The 24310-nt window shown below is 35.8% G+C and overlaps 1 protein-coding gene across 4 annotated transcripts; it reads right to left on the bottom strand.

Moving 5' to 3' along the window:
- Nucleotides 1-339: 339 nt before the first annotated feature.
- On the bottom strand, nt 340-20336 carry STRIT1 (small transmembrane regulator of ion transport 1). 4 transcript variants are annotated; one of them, XM_054579850.1, is made up of 3 exons: nt 20215-20336; nt 17580-17678; nt 340-811 (listed from the first exon to the last, which is right to left on the bottom strand). In XM_054579850.1, the coding sequence occupies exons 1-2, from the start codon at nt 20225-20227 to the stop codon at nt 17584-17586; spliced, it is 108 nt and encodes a 35-aa protein (XP_054435825.1). In that variant the 5' UTR covers nt 20228-20336; the 3' UTR covers nt 340-811; nt 17580-17583. The 4 variants fall into 4 exon arrangements, with proteins under 4 accessions (XP_054435825.1, XP_054435834.1, XP_054435832.1 ...); XM_054579859.1 differs by having other exon boundaries at nt 20268-20332; XM_054579857.1 differs by having other exon boundaries at nt 346-811; nt 17580-17675.
- Between the last annotated feature and the right edge of the window lie 3974 nt (nt 20337-24310).

Raw genomic sequence — 24310 nt, forward strand, 5'->3', positions numbered from 1 at the left:
TCCACAGTTCCATATGAAATGTTCTGAATTTCAAAGAATTTCTAGAACTTGAAACAATAGCCTTTGAAAAGTGGTTTCTCCCTAATTATCTGCCTCACAGAAGAGCTAAAATCAACTTGATTGCTTTGTAAGTCTGATAAATTGGGGGACCAGCTGCCCCATATTTTAGTTCTTCTAAGACTGCTTGCAATCCAAGAAGTCTGAACAAAGCAGCAAGACTAACTATCATACTGAGGCCAGAGACTAATGGATCAGAATAAACCTTTCCAATATTATATGGTGGTTTACTGAAGACTTCAAGCTGTATGAGTGCAGCCTCTGCAAGAGATGCCACACCAGCCAGGTATCGTACAAGAGCCACGAATCTGCCAGTGGGCAAATAAACAGTAACCCTGGAAGAAGATGTCCCGGGGAACACTGTCTCGTGGCGCAACACTTCAGAGAAAGGCCTCCCCTACACCCATCATCCCTGTGCTACCAGAGAAAGGGATACTTAAGTGCTAGGTTTGAGGATGTAACATAGACCCTTGTGTCTGACCCCCATATCATTTTTTAAAAAATTAATACAAAGCATTTTCAATACATATATTTGACATTTAAAAAGTAGAAGTTTTCAGAATCTCCTGAAAAGTTGGAAGATCTGACCAAATTGGTCTGAAGTTTTCACATTCCAAAATCTTGCTCCAGATGAGCTGCGCCTTCCTGCTTCCGATGGGGCATTTGTTTCCAGGTCACCGGTTTCTCCTGGACCAGCTTTACTCTTTTCTCATCTGGGCCCCACAGGCATTGGAGTTTATAGCCCATGCTTTAGCTGAAAGGGGCAACAGAAGAAGAAAGACATGTTTCAGAAATAAATGATTCAGACTTCAGCTCTACACTTGACCAACTCCTTAGGTAAACTTTCAGAATTGTATCTACTTCATATTTGAAAATCCCAGGTTATGGAGAATTTCACTGTCATGAGAATATAAATACATGAGTTTTAAACATATAGATGATCTTGTTTTCAGGAAAACAATAAAAGAGAGCTTATATCTAAATTTAATTTAATAGTATAGTTTCCAGGAGCCCCCCCAAAAAATGTATTCATTAGCTAGAGAAAAATAAATGTCTATTTTTCTAGTGTTGAGGTGAAGGAAACAGGGAAATATAGGCTAAGCAGAAAGCCAAGATCTTCTTTTGGAAGGGAAAATAAACCAGAAGTGACGTTACCTTTTCTAAGCCTTCATTAGATGAAAAGAAATCAATAACCCTTGTTTTACTTACAACTTTTTTTCATGCATAAATTTTTAATAGTGCTGGTAGAACAGGTTACCATATTACATTATTTGGGTAATGGATTTTATAACAGTAAAACAACTTTTCAACTGAATGGTTCATAGTATTTTAAGATTCAAACTAGTCTTCAAAAAATAAAGCGTATGAATGATTAAGCAAAAAAAAAAAGCTAATTAACAAATTAATACACCTAACAAATATTTTTTTAATTGAGCACTCAGTAATTTAGACCCTGTTCTGCATACTTGGGATTGGGTGCCTAAATTTTACATTTTAATAAGTTTAACTGTTAATAGGAATTTCAGCCTGATGGCAAGTGTCTCAGGTTTGAATCTCCAAAGGAAAATAATTCTATTACTATATTTGGAGCAAGATTCAATATGTGGGTAATTTGGATCCTTTGTTAGTTTGATTTGGTATTTTTTTACCTTAATTTCTAGTGAGACTATTACAACCCCTTATCAAACTTATATTACTAAAACCATAAAACCAATATCTAGACAATATTGGGAACAAAATATTAGCTATAATGAAGACATATATTTCCCATGGTGGTTTTATGTAAGTGGTATAATATTTTAGATCTTTTTCTTTTAGTTGTTGCTGCAATGAGTTTTATCTGCTGTATAGGATGTTTGAAATATTCCAAGACACCCATAATAAACATTTTGTATTCAATTTTAATTGTCTAGAGATTTTTAATGAATGAAATCAATAGGTAGGCTATGCTGACATATTTAAGTAAATTTGGTTTCAATGTTTCATTTGTTTGGTCTGAACTTCAGGGAGCTCTTTCAATATGACTCTGGATTTGCTTTTTGCAACTCTGCCATCTATAAAGTACTGAGTTAAGATAAAGGTGGAATGTTGATTGGTTCATGCTGTATCAAGCAGATTATACTCAGGTATCAGAAGTGTTCATTGCTAAACCACTGACGGGCGAGTTTGATCTGTATTCAATTGGCATGTTCTACAGGAGGGTTACTTGGAATGTACAAAGTTGGGCGAGGAATAATAAAGGCTCCTCTCCTAAGTTGAAGTGGTCCACACATGCTTCCATCTCATCTTTATTTTTAATAGTTTATTTTTTATTGTATTTTTTTCTACTTATAACTTTTTTATCCAAAAGCCCAAGAGTCCTGTATCATGGTGATCTTAGATCAGAAATGTGTATCTTATGCTAGTTTCTCTGCCTCTCCATACTTTGATTTCAAGTGACAGCTGTGTTGGATTTGCTCATGCATTTATTTCTTAACTTAATGCTAAGTGAAATCAGATGAGGAAATAAAGTCATTGTAGAAAGATCTCAAAGACTGCCAAAAGCCTTTCAACCTTGTTATAGAACCCACTTTGATTTCCTAAAGTCTAGCTCAAAGCAAAGAATTTTACTGTTCTATACTTTTTAAACTTATTTATTTATTTATTTTAGAAAGAAAAAGGGAGAGAGAGAAAACCATTGAATTTTTGTTTCACTTATTTATACATTCATTGGTTGACTCTTGTATGTGCCTTGACAGGGGATTGAACCCACAACCTTGGCATATCAGAATGACACTCTAACCAGCTGAGCTAGTCAGCCAGAGTGTACTATACCTTTTTATTTTATTTTATATACTCAAGTTTATATACTTCTAAAAATATGTAATTTCAACAGCAACCAGAATTAAAGTCACCATTTACAAATCTTTTTCTTGAGAATAGACTTGTAACAGATTTTTTAAGTCTTATTGACTACACTGTAAACCAAAGATTATAGACAGACATGGTCTGTTTTAGCAGAAAATATTCTTTTAACATAAATTTTACTCTCCATTTGTTCACACTGTTGTTACTACTCTCTATTTTCTTACATTGGCTTTGCATCTCTCACTTGTGCTACTTTGCTATCACCAAAGCATGTAGGTTCATGACCCCTGAACGATCAATGAATATACATACTGTTCACCACAATTAAATTAGAGGCAGACTCATAAAGAGAACAAAAACTTTCTGTAATCTTTATTTTAAAAAGAAGTCACAGACTTTAAGAAACACATTGTGTCAGATCGTTGATTGATGTCTGCCCAAGCTGAGATACTTCAGGGAAAGTCTGGAGACAGTGTTGCTCACACATGAGCACATGCACATCAAAATTACCTGGAGGACTTACTAAAACACCAGCCCCTGCCTGCCCCTAACTTTCTGACAGGTTTCTACTTGATGCTGATGCAACTTATCTAGGGACAACATTTTAAAAACTGCCTGAGTAAGAAATACCTTGAGACTTGACATAGTTGTAAAAGAAAGTAAACTGTCAAATTTATTTTTCAAGTCATGTCAAGTCACATGCACACACACAGAGAGAACCTTTATTTTTTTATTAAATGATTTTAAAAAATTTTTGATAGGACTTAGTGAAGCAGTAATGATAATGAACTGCTGGAAAGGAATAACTAATATTTGGAGAGGTGTAGAGAGATGGGATAGAAGGTGGTTTGAAGTTCAGGCTTTGTAAGCACAGGGTACACTGATTCGAGAGAAACCAATGTCTAACTAGACAACACCAAACAACGATGTGGTTTTAGACACTTATTTGCCAAGAAAATGCATACTACACAGGTCTGTGGTCTGGTTGTTAAAAAAAGAAATCATTATCAATTTGCTAGGAAAAACAAAAAACCTTTGTTATGTTCTTTCATCAAATGATGAATGAACAAGACATGAAAAAAAGTACAGTGCACTGAGTAGTTTTGTCAGTAATTATGCAACATGGCTGCAACATGTGATGCTTTACTAAGCCCTTGTTTTCCTCATTCTGCAAGTCCTTCTCCTGTAGGCAGCTCCCAGCTCACACACCAGCTGCCCCAAGGCCGGAGGTTTTCCAACAGGTTTTCCAGGGCCAAATACTGAGTCAGATTTTTCCTTTCCTGTCACTTTATTCTAAGATGCTTAATCAGAAGGTTATTAATGCTTTCACTACCTGGGAATGGCTTTCTCCTAAAAAAAATAAAAATAAAAATAAAAAATCCAGTTGGTCACTGTTAAGCAAAATTATTTCAGGGGGTGCGTTTCAAATGCTTCTTAGTAGCTAAATTTCTTAATGTGACATCAAAAAAACACTCAGATATGGCTTCAAAATGTAACATTGAGCTCTGCCCACACTTGACTCTGGGTCTGCTTTCCTTGAGATAATGCATCATAAAGCTTTACTTTCTGCTTTAACTCCAATTCACTTCTATGACCTGGCATGATTACAGAACATGCCACTCTTTTTTCCTCAAAAATTTACCTTGTCACTGAGGCCTTAAAGTTACTAAGATTAATGAGTTGTCACTGCTGCTGCTATTATTCTTAAACCTCTTTGGGTTTCTGGATGGAAGTCACCACTGAAGTGCCCACTGTTTTATTTTTCCTTTTTCTGTCTAAACTGAATTTATGTTGATGTGGCTTTTTAAATTTAAAAACCAGTCTTCTAAGGGGTTACTTTTGTGGGGGTTTTTGCGTTATCCCTAAATCCCAGGACCGTGAAGCAATGTCTCTAAGCTTGAAAACATTTTAAATCATCACTTGCTAGAGACCTGTACTAGACAAACACCAGTCACGCTGTCAGAGCTCCCCCAGAGTCCTCACCGTAGCGCTGGCTCCTGCAGTGCAAGCGCAGGATGTGCAGTCAAGATTGGCAGGAAAATAAACGCATCAGCTCAGCCTGCGTTAGAAGACAACGAAGAGGGAGGAGGAGGAGGAGGAGGACTAATGAGCATCTTGCACCAATCGGAGCAGATCAGTGTGCGTTAACTACGTGAATATATAGGGCCATGGGATATAAAAATGTAAGCACTGTAGATCTGGGCAACCGCATAAATTAGATCTAAATTGTTTACTCTGAGAGTACCATGCTCTCTCCCTGTTCATCAGGCTTAAAATACACACACTGCAAGACAGCACTTGCTATAGCAAAAAGACTGTACAACCTAACATAGTAATCTTCAGGCTCAAAAGGAGACTGCCTGGGTTCAAGTTCTGACACCGAAAAAACGTCTGACTGAAGCTTGTTCCTTGACCTCACCAAATCTGTTTCCTCATTTGTGAGCATGTAATAATCACAGCTACTGAAGAGAGCCATCGTAAAGATTCAATGAGCTAACACATGCAAACCACGAGAACAGTACCTGGCATATGCTTCAGAGCCCTGGGTCAAGAATTTAAGTTTTGCTGAGCTGGTGACCAGCTGTGAGAATTGGGGCAAGTTCATCTTCATGAGTCTCATTTCACACATCTGGATGTGTCTACCTTTCATGACAATCAAGTGAGATAAGGTAGTGCATAAGAAAGCACTATTAAAGTCAGTCAGAGAAAGACAAATACCATATGATTTCACTGATATGTGGAATCTAAAGAACAAAATAAACAAACAAAATTGAAACAGACTCATAGACACAGAGAGGGAACTGGTGGTTGCCAGAGGAGGGGGAGTTGGGAACTGGGATTTTGGAAGATGGGAGAGGGGTGGAGAAATGGGTGAAAAAAGTGAAGGAATTACGAAGTACAAATTGGTAGTTACAGAATAGTCATGAGGATGTAAACTACAGCATAGAGAATACAATTAATAATATTCTAATAACCATGTATGGTGTCAGGTGGGCACTAGTTTATCAGGATGATCACTTAGTAAGTTATATAATGTCTTATCACTGGGTTATACACCTGAAACTAATATAAAATTTTATGTCAACTGTAATTGAAAAATAAAAAATCATTTAATGAAAAAAAGATATGAATTGCAAATAAAGACCAAAAAAATAAAATAATATTGGATCAGTAGAGATTAAAAAAAAAGCTTTCATAACTATAATGTGTAAACTATTTTGTAAATGCATTAGAATGATTTTAGATTGAGATTTTAGATTTTAGAGGTAACCAATAAATTGCTAATAGTTGTTACCTCTGAGGGAAGGAGAACGGAAGATAGGTGAAGGGAATCTAAGCTTTTTACTTTATTCTGTATTGGGAATTTTCAGAAAAAAGAGGTCATTTATTACATATGTATTGTTTAATGATAGAGTCTTCATCACATGTTATTGTTATTAGCAAGAACTATGCAAGCATCTAAAAACTCTTGATGTCTAGGGATTATAGTTTTACCCAAGCACCTGCCTGAATACTTCTGCACAGTACTTATAACATGAAAACCCTGAATTCATTCTCCATATCTTCAGATACAGAGAAAGATTTAATGTTTCATGTTCTTTCACTTCTTGGAGGAAGCTCATATTGAGACAAAATTTAAAGACCAGAAGAAGGTAGTTGTATAAATGTAGATGTTAAAAAAGGGGGTCGAGTATTTTAGGGCCAAGAGTAGTTCTTTTCTGGAACAGAATGTGCAAAGCTGGCTTAGAGCTAGAAATGAAAGTAGGCAGCCCAGATATACCTGCTTAGGACCCTAAAGGTCCATGATATAAAGATCCCTTTATGTCAAGGGACTATTAGAAATCTAAGAACTTGACAACTATGCATAGAAGGACTGAAATAATAAAAAACTAAAAGGAGGTTAGAGAAAGGAAATAATGAAGGTCTTGTAGGATTTACTTGTGGAGACCAAGAAGCATGAAAATTAAGTGTTGCCTGAAGAAACAAGTGTAGTCATCAATCTTTTATATATAGGTTGAAGATTTCTTTCCCCTGAAATTTGATGCACAATATCTTACAGTATAGTTGGGGGGAAATCTTGTAATTTGGTAATCATAGAGTATAGTTGAAAAATAATTTGTAATTTGGAATCAAAAGACATGTGTTCAAGTCCTGGTTGTACCAATCATTAACTATATAATCATGAATGAGTTTTAACATCTCTGTACTCCAGTTTCCATATCTCTAGCATGAAAATGACAATAATATCTACCTCACAAATTTGTTGGGTGAAATGAATAAGAACGTGTGTAAGAATAAGGCAAATTTTATATTAATAATGACTAAATTTCTTAAATGAGTTGAGCATTTAGTAAGTCTAAACACTATACTAAGAGCTTCACACACTTGATGTATCTTATGAGGATGTTTGGTTAAAGGTGATGTTCAGGCATTCATTCATGTATTCATTCGTTCACACCTCATATATCTATTGGACATTTTCCTGTCATATCTAGTGAATTCTACATTTTACACATCTTACTTTGAAAGAATTTACCATCTAGGGAAGGATACAAAGGGAATAAGATCTCATTTAGGAAAAACAAAGAACTCTACCTGTGTGCGGTGGTTGGGGGTGGGGGGAGTGGAGGTATATTTGGTCAGAGATGGTAATGTTTAAAAACACTGAATTCTAAAGTAGTGCTCTTCAAACTACTGATTAATCGATCCACTGAGTTTGAAATTAGTTTGGTGGGCTGAGACTGGTATTTTGTTTTAAATTACCACTGACCCTACTTTCTTTGTCTCAAAGGACTCTAAGAATGCAGGTATGTCCCTCCAGCAGCAGTGAGATCCAAACAGCTCTAGCACATTTGAGTTCCTGAGGGGGCAACTGAACTAAAGCCTGCTTTTGTAAACCTGAAGAGCCTCCTGGGAGAACTCCTCTTTGTGAGGGAAGAAGCCAGGCTTCACAGGTTTGACTCAATGATTGTGAATTCAGTGTGACAGGAGACAGTTCAGTCTGTCTGGTCCTGCCCTGAATGTATGTCTGGGTCCTAGAGAGATAAAGGGAGGCTGAGAATAAAAGTTGAAAAAACTGTTTAATTCTGCTCTGAGGTACCTTGCCTCTTAGGCAACATTGCTTAGAACTTTAAAAATAGCGCCTTGACCACAGACCACCACCCAGGCCCAATGAGGGCTGGGATGGGGAGATGGGGAGAAATGGGGAACCATCCATAGTGCCTGGGATAAACTTCTGGTCCTGCAGAGGAAAGTGGTAACTAGGAGGAACAGACATATTGATAATCCCACATGGAATCCTCCTGGGATCCTCATCAGCAGGGAGACATGAGCCAGGAAGTTCTAAATTACCAATACGAAAGTGATCCTGTTACTTCCCACAGGCTGCTGCAACCAGAAAAAAAAAGTGTTGATCATATATACCATGAGAGAGAAGATTAAATGAAAAAAGAGGAGCAAAAAGCAAAGGGGAAAACATAATTAGATGAATCTGACCACATGCTTGAAGAGGCAACCATACTTTGACTCCAAAGCAATCTAGCCACGTATTGTCAGGCTCAAAGGCAAGTTTCTATCTTTAGCAAGATCAGTGAGGAATATACCCAATGCCTGCAATATCCTGATGAAATTATTATGTTTATTATACTAAAGGGTTGCATTTTCTAAATTAGAATGTATTCTCTCTTGAGTATACCCTCACATGAGAGGGATAAGAGAAAAAGTATAAGGTGCTGGTTTAGTGACACTGAGCATATCAATATGCAAACCAATAAAAAGCTTATTTCCATTTTATCTTCACTTCTGGGCCAGTTTTACCGAGCAGGTAACATATAACAATTCAAAAATAGTTTCTCCATGACCCTGTTTCTTTCATCATCAAGATTCCAATCAGTATCCTATTTCCTTTAATATTCACAGGCACAGGCTCCAAGAAAGACCTTTGTCAGATATAGAATCTGTGTCAATTGGAATTTTAAATTTTTAGGTGCCTGTATACGCAGCCCAAGAAAACTGAAAATGGACTTAACTCGAGGATAATGACCAAAGTCTTAAACCCTGGAATATTCTTGACCTTCCAAAACAACCTCAGCTCTGTGCCCACTCATGATTTGTTCAGACAATTTGTAAGAAATTGCATGCCTATCTCCCTTTTGCAAACCAAGGAATCACTTTAGAAAGAGAATGTAATGAAAGCGAAACATTCAAGCATCTCATTCTCTGGGAAATTACCAACTCACAATATTATTCTTCTGCTTGTAGTGTTCTTTTCTTTCCTCTGAAGAAACCTTAGTTTCATGTATATTTATGTTTTAAGTAAAACTCCTATGCTTGTCCAAGAAAGGAAAAGGGGGAAGGAAATGGCTGAAGAAATAGCAATAAGCAAAAATAAGGGTTTTGAGTACATAGAAATAGGAAATCATTTTCTTAAAAATAAAAGAGAATTTAAGATTTATACTATTACAAGATCTTACTTGAAAGTATTACTTCTGTTTATGCACAGGAATGTCTCCCTCAGGATCCCACACTCTACAGAATATTCTCAGCTTCACCAGGCTTGGTACGTCATGAGGAGTAGCCTTAGTTATTTTAAATTCAATTGGACTTTATCTCTTTTCCCAGGTACAGAGAGTAATAAAACACTTTCTTCAAGACATTTTTGTATTTTATGCCCTAATACAGAGTATAGAGAAAGTAATATTTCTCAGTTCTGACACAAATATATGTCTTGAGTGGGGGAGGGGCATAGAGTGTGGGTGGGTGTTGTGATGATGTAAAGCTGAGCTTTAGGCAATGAAAACATTTTAAGAAACTATTTACTCATAATCTTCTCAAATAATTATATCTGCACTTTGATAGAATGTTAGCTGAAGATTTTGTAAATTTAAAAACAAATAAGATCCTGTGTCCTGTGAAATCTGTATGTAATCACCTACCTGAATCTCTTGTTCACAGATTACTAATCACTTTTTTGAGAATTCCAACCAAGCTTAAATTGCTCCAGTGACATCTCTAAAGGTTAAAGTTATGCCACTAACATTGTGTATTCAAGAATATAGTGAGGTGATAAAAAAAAGAATATGGAAAGGGGAAGTAATTAACCACCTATTTGATATATATTATTGTTGTCTATTTCAGATTTTACCTATGAGTCAGAAAGATGAGAAATGGATTCACCCATAAAAAGCTTAAAACTTAATGGGGAAAATAAAACTCACATAGATGAAAATATTAGAGGCCAAATATTATTGATTATCATTACATTTTGTATCATTAAAAACATATTGTAATACTAAAAACATAATAAAGTGCTAATTTTTTGTTATATTAATAAACAGAAAAGTGGTTGAGACCTACCAAAATAAGTTGTCATTGATCAGTATCTAAATTTATCAGGAGTAATGCCTACACACACACGCGCACACACACACGCACGCACGCACCCCCCACACAAACACACACACATACACATATTAACAGTTTTCCAAACTTCCATTATAATAAAAATCACACAGAGAACTGACTTCTTAATAGGCCTTCCCAGGACCTATTGAAATGAATTCTCCAGAAAAAGAACTTGAGAATCTGTATTTATAACAAATGGCTCAGTTGATTCAGATCAGGAAGATTTATTAAACATTAGTCCTCACAACAATCCTATAAAAATATTATTAGTTGTCTTTTACAACTGAAAAAAATTAATGTTAGGGAGATTAATTAACTACTCAAAGGACTTCCAAGTTAGGATAAAACAGACTGACTTCCCAAACTTTTGTTCTTTTCACTACACTAAGATTTCTTTGTTCTCTGAGAAAATGATCAGATTGAATGTGGAAACATAGAATTAAAATACTTACTATAGAAAAACTCATTTTTACAGCTGCTTAAAAAACATTACAGTGTGTTTTTAAGTGCTGGAGAAAAGAATACTGAGCCCTTAAAATAAGAAAAGTCTTTGTCAGAGATAGAATGTAAGGATTTATGGGAACTCTGGAGCATTTTGTGTTCCAGGGAAATGTTGAGCCCACATTTGAACGAGAAATAAGGGATCCTATATCTTTAAAGAGCTACAGAAAAGGACCAGTGTATGTAGAGAAAAATACTCCAGATGAAAGAAAGGAAGTTGTTCTGACAAACATAAGACATAGGTCGTCACAATCTTGTTTTCTAACTCTGCCTATATAACAGACAAATTCCAAGACCCTGAGGTGTAAAGAAGCCAGAAAACTGACAGGTGATGCTGAATTTGTGTCAATATAAAGAAGTAATAGAAAAACTCAACCTTTCGTTAGGAAGAAAGCTAAAATATAAGGTGATGTGGTTAACTTCAAGTGAAACCAGAGCCAAGTTGTAAAGAAGCCTCAAGGCTTCAGAACGTGAGAGCTACTTAACTTGGGGTGTCTTTTCGATGGATTTCAGGAAATGGCATCTTGATATAGCATCTTATTTTTGTATGAATGTGTTGTCTGCAAAAGCTATACCATTTATAGCTTTCTCATTAAAGTCTATGGCACAAAAAGAGCTCAAATGAATAGAAAGATCAACTTTATAGTTAACTCAAACAGTTTAGAAGGAAAAGAAAAACGTAAGTGGTCTTAAAGCCCTAAAAAGCCTATGTAAGGGTCAGGCGAGTCAACAGGAGTCACATCAGGAGTGCGCTGGCAAATGTTTAAGAACCAGCAGTCCAGTGGAAAGAAGCTATCATTGATAAAACTTGTTGATTTTTGTGGTATAAATACTACCACTATGGCCAATTTCAAGCTACCAATCAATTGTCAACACAAAATTCCTGAAAATTTAACAATCAGCTTTCACAAGGTTGTAGGACCTAACCCCAACAGGCCTCTAATCCAGGTTGTTACTGTAGTTAACTAGTTAATTATTACTAAAGGAAGCAAAGGGAATTAGGCATTAAGTTTAATAAACGGGGGAGCATAAACCTGTTTGCTTAGCCAAGAAGCTACAGCTTCACATATTCCAGGTGACTGCCCCCAAGGAGACTTAATCCTCAAAGTGGACAGCAAAGCCTCCTGGGGGTGCTGCCGGCCTGGTACCTGGTTCCCTGAAGGAGGAGAAGAGGAAATTCTTCTGCTGTGCACATGTGCAGTAGAAGCCAGATGAAATAACAAAACTTTTCCACGTGCGCAATAGAAGTCAAGATAGTGCAGGGGAAGATGTTTCTATTTTGGGTCATGTGCAGTAAGAACCAGGGTGACAACATTGAGGGGCAGAGCCTAGCCAGTGGAACGCCAGAGGGACCAGGAAAAGGATTGGTTGGGTGTAGGGCCTGACTCAAGCCCAGAAAGAATCCAAATGGCACCTTGATCTCTATCAAGAACTAAGAAAATATATGAAGGATTAACAGGAGCATGGTGGCAGTTGCTTCTGAAGTCTGTCCTCCCTCTACATCCCTGAGGGTATATTAATTCTCTTAACCCCAATAAAATATCACCATCATGTTTAAAATTCTACACACGTGTGCTGTCTCAAATTCTTCTCTGCTGGCACAGCAAAAGAGCTCATTTTGACTGGCAAAAAGGTGAGTTAGTCTCCTCAAGTCTGGAGAGAACTAAAAACAGGTGAAGTCATTAATGAAAATAATTGAGCCTGATTTCGTATATATTTTATGTTAAAATTTTATAAATATTGCTGTAAATAGAACTTTTTAAGAAGCCTTTATGAAATATTTAACAAAATTTAAAACATAAAAATCAATGAATAAAGCCAAAGCTTTCTCTAATTTTTTTGATAAGGAGATTAATTTCTGTAGAAAAAAATAATAGAATAGATCAGGATGCTGAAGTTACAAGGAAGAAATTGGTCCCTTCTTATCCTAATCCACTCAGGCTTCTAAAACAAAATACCATAGACCAGGTACCTCATAAACAACAAATATTTGTTGCTCCCAGTTCTAGGGGTTGTAAGTCCAGGATCAAGGTGCCTGTGTGCTTGGCTTCTAGCGAGGGCCCCCTTCCAGGCTGCAGACTTCTTGTTGTATCCTCCCCAGGTACAATGGCTAGGGAGCTCTCCCCACTTTCTTTTATAAGAGCACTGATCTCATGCACAAGGGCTCCAGGCTCATGACCTAATTCGCCTCCCAATGTTCCCCCTTCTCCCTAATAACTGTCGTGTTTGGGGGATTAGGATATCAAACATGAATTTGTGGGGGACACATACATTCAGACAATAATACTTCTAGGATAGTGGTTTTCAAAATATGGATCCTGGGTCAGCAACATCAGCATCACCTGTAACTTGTTAGAAATGAAAGTCTCAGGCCTTCACCCCAGATCTCCTACAGCAGAAACTCTGAGAGAGAAGCCCAATAACCTGGGTTTTAACAGGTCCTCCAGGGGACACTGATGTGCACTGAGGTCTGAGAACCATTGCTTAAAGAAACGGCTCTCAAATCTCAGTATGCCCGAGAATCCCCAGCGGAAACATGTTACCATGCAGACTCCTGGCCCAGGCCACAGCTACACATTCCGAATCTCTAGTGGTGAGGTTCAAAACAGTTTTAGGGTTCATTTCATGTTATTTTATTCTACTTTTATTTATTTGCATTATTTGTAATTTGCAACTCTGAGCCATTGGGGAAAAAAAAAGAAATAAATTTCTTATAAAAATTTTAAAATATGTACAAGAGTAGAGAGAAGATGATAATAAATTCTTGTGGAATTCTCATTTAGTTTAAGCAAATATCAGCATTTTGCCCATCTTGTTTCATATTTCTTTTATTTTTTTAGTTTGTTTTCTGTGGGAATACTTTAAGGCAATTTCTAGACCTCATATCATTTCATCAGTATATTTCAGTATGTATCTCTAACAGGTAAGAGCCTTTTCTTTTCCATTGACAATTGTCATTATTATAATGCACAAAATTAATGACATTTTCTTAACATCTTTATTACAGAAATAGAAAAGTGGTTTTGGTAGTTGGTCCATACATCACATTTATTTGTTTTCCTTTTAAATCTCTTTTATTCTGCAATACTCTCTACTTCACCATTACACTTCTTCTTTTTTTTTTTTTGTTCTAGTCATTATTTTATTTTATTTTTATTGAACTTATTGGGGTGACATTAGTTAATAAAATTATATAGGTTTTACATGTACAATTCTATAATACATTATCTTTATGTTGTATTGTGAAAACATAAAAACCCTAGAAGAAAATCTAGGCAGTAAAATCTCAGACATTTCTCATGTCAATATTTTTTCTGATAGAGCTCCTAGGGCAAGGCAAACAAAAGAAAAAATAAGCAAATGGGACTACATCAACCTAAAAACTTTTTGCACAGTAAAAGGAACCATCAACAAAATGAAAAGACAGCCATTGAACGGGAGAACATATTCCTCATTTCACTTCTTAACGCAAGGTATTTGTTGAGAAACTGGGTCATGTGTCCTCTGTAATTTTATACTCTCGACTAGGCTGAAAGGGTCCTTGTGATTTTGTTTAAAGAACCTTGGTAGAAAGATCTAGAAACTTGCCTCACTCGGGTCCACTTGTTTTGGCAAGAATACTTCACAGGTGGCACTGTGTGTTTTCTACTCTCCCCTATCAAGAGGCTCACATTATCTGTTTATTCTGCTTTCAGTGATGCCAAGTTGATCTATGGGTTCAGCCCTCATCAAACTGACCCACCAAATATAAAATTCCCCCATCACCAATTAACCTAACTGCTCTAACATCCATTAATAATTGTTGCCAAGATTTATTATTTCATTAAGGTTTGCAAAATAACAATTGTTCTCTCTCCTATGTATTTTAGCTAGAATATTTCTATAAAGAAGAAATATCAAAATTTATTTAGTTATCTGTAAGTAGTTTATACAAGAAAAACAAGATTCTTTACCTCTACTTAGAAATTTTACAACTTAGAAATCTTCCTTAGCAACCTCCAAATGTAACAATGAAGACTTCGTTTGCTTATTTTTATATTTTGTTACTATTATGGAGCCTTGGGTATTTTTACATTTGATGTATTTTGATCCTTTGGAGCCATTATACTTTTGATGTTCAAATTATTACAGCTCTATCCAAAGAAGTCTTTAACAGGTTCTTTAATTTCTGGAACAAGAAGATGTCCCAGACTCATCTTGCACATTTCCTAGCCCTAACCAGGGCAGGGACCTGGGTCCTTTGGGTGGACTCTGGGATTTAGAGACCACAACAAAGGTGCGAGGGTGCTCATCCTTATTAGGCTTTTTCAGTGGGTAGAGTTAAGATAGACTTTTATTTCCAGATGAAGCAAGATTAATTATGAGTTCACACTGCTATTTGCAACTCAAAATGTAAGATTACCAGGTATTTACTTGACTTCTTGTTTATGATATGAATTTCAAACTAACAACATGAATATTACTACTAACAAAAAGACTGCTGAGTACAGTTAAGACTTCTATCTCATGAGATGTACAGTCGGAAATATTGATTTAAAGTCACTTGAGAGAATTTTTTTCTCTGTGTAGTTATGCCACAAACTTGATATACTATTAGCTTTATTTGTTTCAGTTTGTTTTAAATTGGGAGAATAACTTTTTTCTTATTCTTTCTTTTTGTTTAATTTATAAGACATGAACGTGATTTGAATAATAAAAACTATAAAACATGGTACATTCAGAGATAGCATCTATTGTGGTTTCTTTGTTTAACTATTTTAATATAAGTAAGCACGTGTGCATATTGGTATAGCCCTTCTTTTCTGACACAAAAGGCAGCATACTTTGTTCTATACCTGTTTGGTTTTTTTTGTTTCACTTTGACCTGGAGGTGACATTACATCAGTATACAGAGACCTGCTTTATTCCTTTCCACAGCTGCAATAAGTACCACATTTTGTTTATAAACCATAGTTTTTTCAGTCAGACCTCTACTAGTAGACATTTGGCTTATTGTTGGGAAATGCCCTGCCTGGTGTCAGGGACCATAGCCCCACTGACAGGCAAGAGGGCCCCAAGGCTGGAGCTGAACAAGGAGGCCTGGGGAAAACAGACCACTGAGGAGATGAAACCTGTCCCTCTGCCTCCCTCACATCCCCCTGCTTGTCCCTGTGATGGTCAGTGATCTCAGATGGGTAAGTTCTCTCATGAGGAGAGACAACCCAAGACAGACATCGGCCAGTATGGGCAGCAGGACAAGGACTTGGGGGACACAGAGAAAGGGCAAAAAAGCCTGTACCCCTCGGCTCGGCTTGGACAGGGCCAGAATCCCTATTCTATCTAAAAGAAATCTCCTTATCTTTTGGTGGCCTTGCCCAGGCCTCCTGGCTCAGGTTTCAAACAATACTAAAGGCAGGTACAGCCCTAAACTGGATCGGGCAGTTCTGGGGACAATCAGGCCTAGAAGTAAGTTCCTCTAAGCATACTTAGTTCTTTTCGAAAGCGATGATAACCAACTCATACTGGGAAGGAGATTTACATTATTCATAGACCCTGACCTGAGGCAGATCTCTTGTGATCCTTCAGTTGTCTCTATTTATTTTCTGTAAACATAGCCTTTTGACACTGATTGATGAGCTTTGCATCCATACCCCTGTGCATATGGTTCTCAATAAAAGCCTTTGGACACAGGGGTTCAGGGCCTTCTCTCCCCTAGAGGGACGAGCCATGTCCCATGTCCCTCTCCTGGCAAACAGAGAAGTGTTTGAGACGACTTGTGCTAATTCCCCCACCTGTGACAACTCCGACACAGACTCTGCGGGATTCAGAGCCCCGCTCCCTCCTCATGGGTTCTGGACAGTAACCCTCAGATCCAGGAGCACCAGCGTTCCACGCTCCCCCGTGATGCGTCGCTCCCCCACAACAGCTTATTTCTAGATTTTTGTGATAGCAAATTATGCCATAGTGAATTGAACTGTATATATGCCATTTTGTATTTTTACCAGAGTCTCTATGAATATTACAGTATTCTTAGAAGAAAGATAGTTGGGTCAAAAGTTAAATGCATGTGGAATTTTGGTAGATACTGAGTACCAAACAATCCTTAAAATGTTGTACTATGTTGAATTCCTAAAGACAATATATGAGAGTGTTTCTTTCCCCACAGCCTGACCAACACATATATTGTCAAATGTCTTTCTTTTTTCCCCCATCCAATAGGTGAGCAATGGTTCTTCAGTGCAGTTTTAACTACAGTTTTTTTATTATGAGCAAGAGGTTAAGGGCCAAGTTTACATTTACATTTTGCTTTCTGTAATCTATCTTTTCTTATCTCTAGTTCATTTGAAGGTGTACAAAAATTTTTATTGTGATTGAATCTATCAAACTTGTTCCTATTGCTTATGCATTTTTAGTCATAGTTAGGAACATTGTTCCTATTACCAGATTATAGAAAAATTCATCCATACTTTCTTGAAGTTCTTGTTTGTACCCAAAATTTTAAACAACTTCCTGAAGAGAGTCATATGTACACCAAAGTACCAGTTTACAAATACAAGTTTATAGAGTGATGTCAAACATTGCAGTTATCTATATAAGAAACATTTAATAATCTGTCATGTTCATGATTTTCTTAATTCTTCTAAATGATGACAGTCTGAAGTCTTCTTGCCTGCATAGTAAAATGTTTTGTTAGTAAAACAGAAAAGAGTATTTCTGACCTAATGAATAAACATATTGATGTTTATTCATTACTCTTTATGAATAAACATATTCGATTATTGAGAATTTACCTTTCTAAAAGAAGACAACATAAACCATTATGATGCAGCCCACAATCCATCCAATCAGGAGAAGAATGGGAACCAGAAGTTGTGATGACATAGATTCTGCTTAAAAATAAACAAAGCAAAACAGATTCAATTAAGTCATTTTGGCATTGTATCTTCTGAATCAAGAGAATAAGAGAAATCTGGTAATATCAAGGGAAAAAAATACACTCTCTAGCCATACCCAAACATGACTATTACATTTTTTCTACAAAAGATACATGTGACTCAGCTGGGTATTTGGAATAGAAGGCCTGTGTTCAATCATAGGTCTTCCTTTTAGAGTTATGTGACCTTGGGCCATTCTGAGCTTGAACTTCCCTATTTGTAAAATATGGATAATGTAGCTTGTGGTATCTGTCTCCCAAAGCTGTTGCGAGGATCAAATGATATCACATATGAGCAAGGGTTTTGTAAACTCCAACCACCGTGTATGTGTGTAGTGTAGATGGCACATATTCATGTATGTGTTCAATAACACAGAGAGTAGCTGTTTACATACAAACAATAGAAAATGACTCTAAGGCAATTCCTACTAAACTAAACAATAATCATAACGGGGAAAGGTATTAAAATTGTTCTTGGCCTTGATAGCTAACTTCACTCTTAAATACCATAGGGAAAAAAGCATTATATTTCATATAATCATTCTCAACTGGAGAAGATTCTATTTTTTTAACTGTTTGATATCACAATCAACACTGATCCAACACTCACACATATAAAAGATATTATATAATGATTTCTCCTGTGTTTCCTATTTGTACCCTGACCTGTAAAAAGCAACTTTAAAAATATCTTTTTTAAAATATTCACTGTATCTCAACCTTATTCTTTCAAACATACACGTATCATGCAAAAGGATTAAAAAACAACACAGAAAGACATATACAATTAAAGCTGTGTTAAGGACTCAGATACATTCTTAATTGAAAACCCAATTAGATCTTATGCCATCAACTAACAAAGGGAATATACAGTCTTAGCAATTGCATTTCTATTATAACTTTCACCACTTTAAAATATGGAGCGTTTTAAATACTAGTAAAATAAAATCATCCAGGAACTTCCAAAGACACTTCTATAATTAGAAGACATACTTGTAAAAGCAAATTTTCTGAAGTTAAAATGAATAGTAATGGCTTAAATCTGTTTCCAGAAATGTTGGAGTCTCTCTTAACTCTCAAAAATAAACTAGGCTTTCCTTCCTTCTCCACCTTTACTGTGACCTTGAACAAAGCATTAACCACTAAATGAAAAACTCTCCCCTGCCCCTGCCATGTGGTATTGCTTTAAGGATAAAATGAACATTATGACATACCCTTTACTCTCATTTGGATGAAAGTCTTTTTATGAATTAAGGTGCCATTATAGAGGAAGTACGTAATAGTAATTTGTTTGAGCAATTCATACATGTGATTTAGTTTTTTTCCCAATTCCAAAGAACTTCAAAAATTAATATTGGTATTTTAAGTGGGTGTTATGAATATTTTATACAAGCATATTTTAATACAATTCTAAAGTATGTATTAAAAATTCTTAAAATATATATATCCCTTATTAATCCTTGTAAACCAATACAATTGACTGTGCATTTTAACACTGAGTATAACTATAACTGCAGTTGTGTTCTTTTAACACCAATATTTTAATTTTACCAAAATCTATACCATTGCTATGAAATAGGAATATATAGGAGCTTTGCACATGTCACTTACATTAATAGCACAAATAAGCACTAAGCCTCTTTTTAAATAAGAACAACTCCAAAATGCTACTTTCTCTGTCCAGCCCTAAGCATGCCCGAGCAGTTACACCTGGGAGTATTCCTAAGGTCGCTGTGCTCTGGAACAAGGCTGTCCAAGTTCAACCATGGTGCCACTGCCCTCTAAGTGCATGCTTGCAGGCAAGTTGCAAACTTTTGCTATGTTTCAGCTTCCTTATCTGTAAAATGGGAAATATAGTAATACTGCATATTTCACGAGCTTGTTGTCAGGGTAAAAAGCAACAATTCCTGTCAGCACTTTAGAACTGTTTCTTGGGCACAGTATATTCAGCCCATTTTGTCATATTAGCAGTAATCATTTCTTTAAATATAAAAAAATATTTAAAAACCAGAAAGAAAAAGAAACTCAAATGTAAAGCATATTAGAGATGACTAGGCCCATTTTATTTATTTTCATTGTAGAACTAGGAAACAGGATCAGAGAGGTTAAGGGACTTCCTTAAACCCATGTGGCCACTTTAAGTCTCCTTAATTCTGGCCCAGCATGCCACAATACCTCAGATCAACACCTCAAATCTAGTACAATACCTGAGAATAATTGACCTCTAACTCATCTTACAAAACAAGGGTGAACAAACTCAGCTTTTTCGCTGGTTTGATCCTTTTAATATTGTTCATAATGTATAGACATGGTCCATAAACTGCACATCTAATGCACTTTTTGTGGTCACACTAACATATATGGTTAATGCTCCTTTAGCAGAAATACCACATTCATCAAAGTAGCTGATTAACACCAAATACTGGTAAACATAAAATAAACCAGCAAAGCTGGGTATTTTTTGCCAAGAGAGTCTTTTGCTTAAATCTTACCTTTCTCAGCCATTCTTCCTGTTGTTGGGTGGGTTGGTCAGAGCCAGGCTTACCTCTTTGTTATTGTCATCCAGCGTCTGGCTTTGAACTTTAAATAGATTATCTGAAGAGTGCAGCAGCTGCCCCTCTTCTGGCTGCCAATTGTCTGCAGGGTGAGGTAAGACGTTGGAAAGCAGAGCTCCTCTGGCTCCTCTTATCCTGTTATGATGGAGGGAAAGGGGGCTCCATGGCCCAAACAATTAAATAGGCTGAGTTAGCCTAACGCAGAGTTATGCATATTTTTAATTTGCCCAGTGGCTTCAGACCACATGAAGAACATGTTCGGTGAAGGGGTGTACAGAAGGAAAATGGCACTGCAATTAGAGAAATTCTACCAAAGGAGGAGGGTGATATATTGGGAAGAATGGGCTTTGAAGTTAGAGAGACCTGGCCTCAAATTCTAGCTCTGCTATTTCTGTAATGAAGGTCAAATTGCTTAACCTGGGCATCAGCTTATTTAATTTTAAAATTAAGATAGCAATACCCACCCACAGAAGAAGTGTCATAAAGATGAAGTGAAAAAGCTCTGTGAAATATAGACAGCTCTTTATTACATTACAGATGCAAAAGATAAAACAAATTAAATAGCGCCCCTTCAAATGAATCATTGTAAAAAGAGAAATTTTAATATAAATGTGCTAGAAACTAAAACAATAAAAGGCTATGGTATTGCCTAGAATTTCCAGAGAGCAGTCATAATCTTGTTGTTTTTATCAGCAATAAAAAATAAGACATTCCATTTTTTAAAGTCCAACCTGGTTTATGTAACATGACCTAGACTATGCTCTAGATCCTTGTTGGAATAACTTTAATTTTTAGGTTTGGATGGAAAAGTTTTGCAGGATGACCCCGTGACCAACTTTCTCAAAATGCTGACATGTGACTCAGGGCATCCCCCTTTAGAACACAAGACTGGCATGATCAAAGCTCTTTCGGCAGAGCTGCAAGAATGATGTTTACCTGCAAATGACCACGCCTCATCATTGACCAAAATCTATCAACAGTTCTTCATCTCCTAGAGAATAAAAAGCTGAGGTCCTTGCTAAGACACCAAAAAAGCCTTATCTCTACCTTCCCATTTGCAATGATGCTTCAGCCCTGCTGAACTCCTTGTTGTTATATGAATTCAAGACAAGCTTCCACATACATAGGTAAGAACATTTGATTTTCTACAAGTCATATACCTATAGATTAGAGTATGTTGCCAGCCATCTGATAAGTTTATTACATGTCATTTAAGCCAAGTTATCATCTCTCTCCAATTTAATATTGAAACAAACAAAAAAGTGTCTGGCTATACCGGGTAAGAAGAGAGACTATGCTACCTATGCAACAAAATCCCTGATAAAGACAGGTATTGTTTTTTCAATATTAAGCAATTATATATTAAACAAAGATTAATTGAAGACAAGATAGAGACAAAGAAAAAAGTGGTGGTTGATCTCCCTTAAATACTGAAATTTTTAATTAAATAGGTTCAGATAAACACTCACTCACTACAAAGGAGCGGGGAGATTGAAAAGAAACAGTGAGGTATCCTCCACACAACAAGCATACGTATATATAGGATGAAATAATGTGTGTGAAATGAGTGAAAATAAAGACATAAAATGTCTCTGCATTTTAAATACTTGTTGCCATTTCAATTATTTTAAGCTTTTTCTTTTGAAACAAAACGAACTATTATTAACATTACTGCTATCAATTTGGATTTTGAGAAAGGATTACTTTATAACTCATCATTTATTTTATTTTACTTCTTTAGTTTTCTACAGAAAGAGAGAAGTGGAAAAAACTAATTCAATGAACATGAATTGCTCAGGTCTCAGAAAAGGGTTCAATCTAGAATCTCATTTCCTTGGTATCCCATCAGTAAATTAAAAAAAAAAAGTTGTATAATATTTATTAAGGGGAAAATGTTTTATTTATTAATAGGCTGGTTTCACTTGGAACTCATAAACCCATTTTCTAATCTTCCTCCTAAGCTATACAATTCAGACTCATTTTCTATTTCTACTTTGCATACTTTCTTAAAGATTTAGCTCTCAGATCTCTTATTAGCAAAACAACATTAGATTTTTCTAGGCAACTTAAGCTAAAAAATTTATATTTAGCTCCTTATTCAAGATCAATCAAAATTCTTTACTTTTCAAATATTTTTAACTGTCAGTGTCTGTGACTGCGGTAGACAGATGTGAACATATTAGAATAAATGGACAAATCCCTATAAAGACATAAACTATCAAAACTAATCCCCTCAAAATAAAAAATTTAAATAGACTTATAACAAGTAAAGAGATTGAAGTCATAATCAAAAAATGTCCCACAAGGAAAATCTCTGGAACAAATGGCTTCACTGATAAATTCTCCCATTTAAAGAGTCAACACCAATACTTCAAAAACTCTTCCCCAAAACACAAGAGGAGCGAAGACCTCCCAGCTCATTCTATGAAACTAGTACTACTCTAATAATACCTAACAAAAGTATGATAAGGAAAGAAAACTGCAGAACAATGTTTCTAATGAATATAGGTGCAAACATTTCAACAATAAACTAACAAACCAAATAACATATAAAAAGCATAATACCATGCCCAAGTGAGGCTTATCCCAATAATTCAAAGTCAGCACAACAATTAAATAATATACCACATTCATAGAATAAAGAACAAAACCCACATGATCATTTCAGTGACGCAGACAAAGCATTTGACAAATTCCAACACCTTTTCATGATAAAAACATTCAAAAATGAAAAATAAAAGGATACATCCTCCATCTCATTAAGCGAATCTACAAAAACCCACAGCTAACATTATTCTTAATGGTGAAAGAATGGATGCTTCTCCCCCAAGATCATGAACATTACAAGGACGTTCACTCTCACATTTTGATTCTGTATTGTATTGAAGTTTGTAGCTGGGAGATTGAGGCAGAAAATGAAGTAAAAGGCATCCAAACTGGAAAAGAAAAAATTAAACTGCAGTCATATCTCAACGTGCGTCGGCTTCAGAACACCTCAAACCTGGTACTCACTGCATTCTAACAGGAAAAAATGTTTCAGTACTTGGCATCTGCTCACCACTTGTCACACTTGCTAGAATTTGTATTAGTCAGAAATCACCCCACAAGAGAAAATGCTTAATTAATCATCGCTTGCTCGCCATTTGTCAGAACAAATTATTGTTGAGTACCGAGGTACCACTGTATTTCGATTTTTAGATGACATAATCTTACATACAGAAAATCTTAAAGAAGCCACCACAAAAAGCCTTTTAGAGCTAATAGCTAAATTCAGCAAGATTTCAAGATACAAGATCAACACACCAAAATCAATTGTATTTCTACATACTAGCAATAAACGGTTTTTAAATTTAAATTAAGAAAAAATTGCATTAAATAGCAACAAAAACTATAAAATACTTAGGAATATATTTAAGCAAAAATGTACGAGACTTGTAACTGAATACTAATGTAATATTTCTGAAGAAAACTAAAGAAGATATTAATAAATGGTAAGACATTTTGTGTTCACAGATTGAAACACTTAATATTGTTCAAGATGGCGATACTACCCTAAGCAATCTACAGGTTCAATATACTCCTATCTAATACCAATACCCCTTTTTCCAGAAAGGGAAAACCTAACCTTAAAATTCATGTAAAATTGAAATGGAGCCTGAATAATCAATAATGTTGAAGACGAAAAACAAAGTTGGAGGACTCACACTTAGTGATTTCAAAACTTACTACAAAGCTACAGTAGTCAAGAGTATGTAGCATAGGCATAAAGACAGACATAGAGATTAATGGAATACAATTGAAAATCTGTAAATAAACCTAAACACTTATGATTAATTGATTTTCAACAGGGATGCCAAGGCAATCAATATATTAGGAGAAAAAAATTGACTTTTCAACAAATGATGCTGGGACAACTAATTTTCCACATGCAAGAATGAAGGTGAATCCCTACCTCACACCATATAAAAAAATTAACTCAAAATGCATCAAAGACCTAATGTAAGAGCCAAAACTATAAAATCAGAAGAAAACA

Source organism: Pteronotus mesoamericanus, unplaced genomic scaffold (assembly GCF_021234165.1).
Source record: "Pteronotus mesoamericanus isolate MK-2021 breed Mesoamerican mustached bat unplaced genomic scaffold, CSHL_Meso_final contig_116, whole genome shotgun sequence".
Classification (NCBI taxonomy): Eukaryota; Metazoa; Chordata; class Mammalia; order Chiroptera; family Mormoopidae; genus Pteronotus; species Pteronotus mesoamericanus.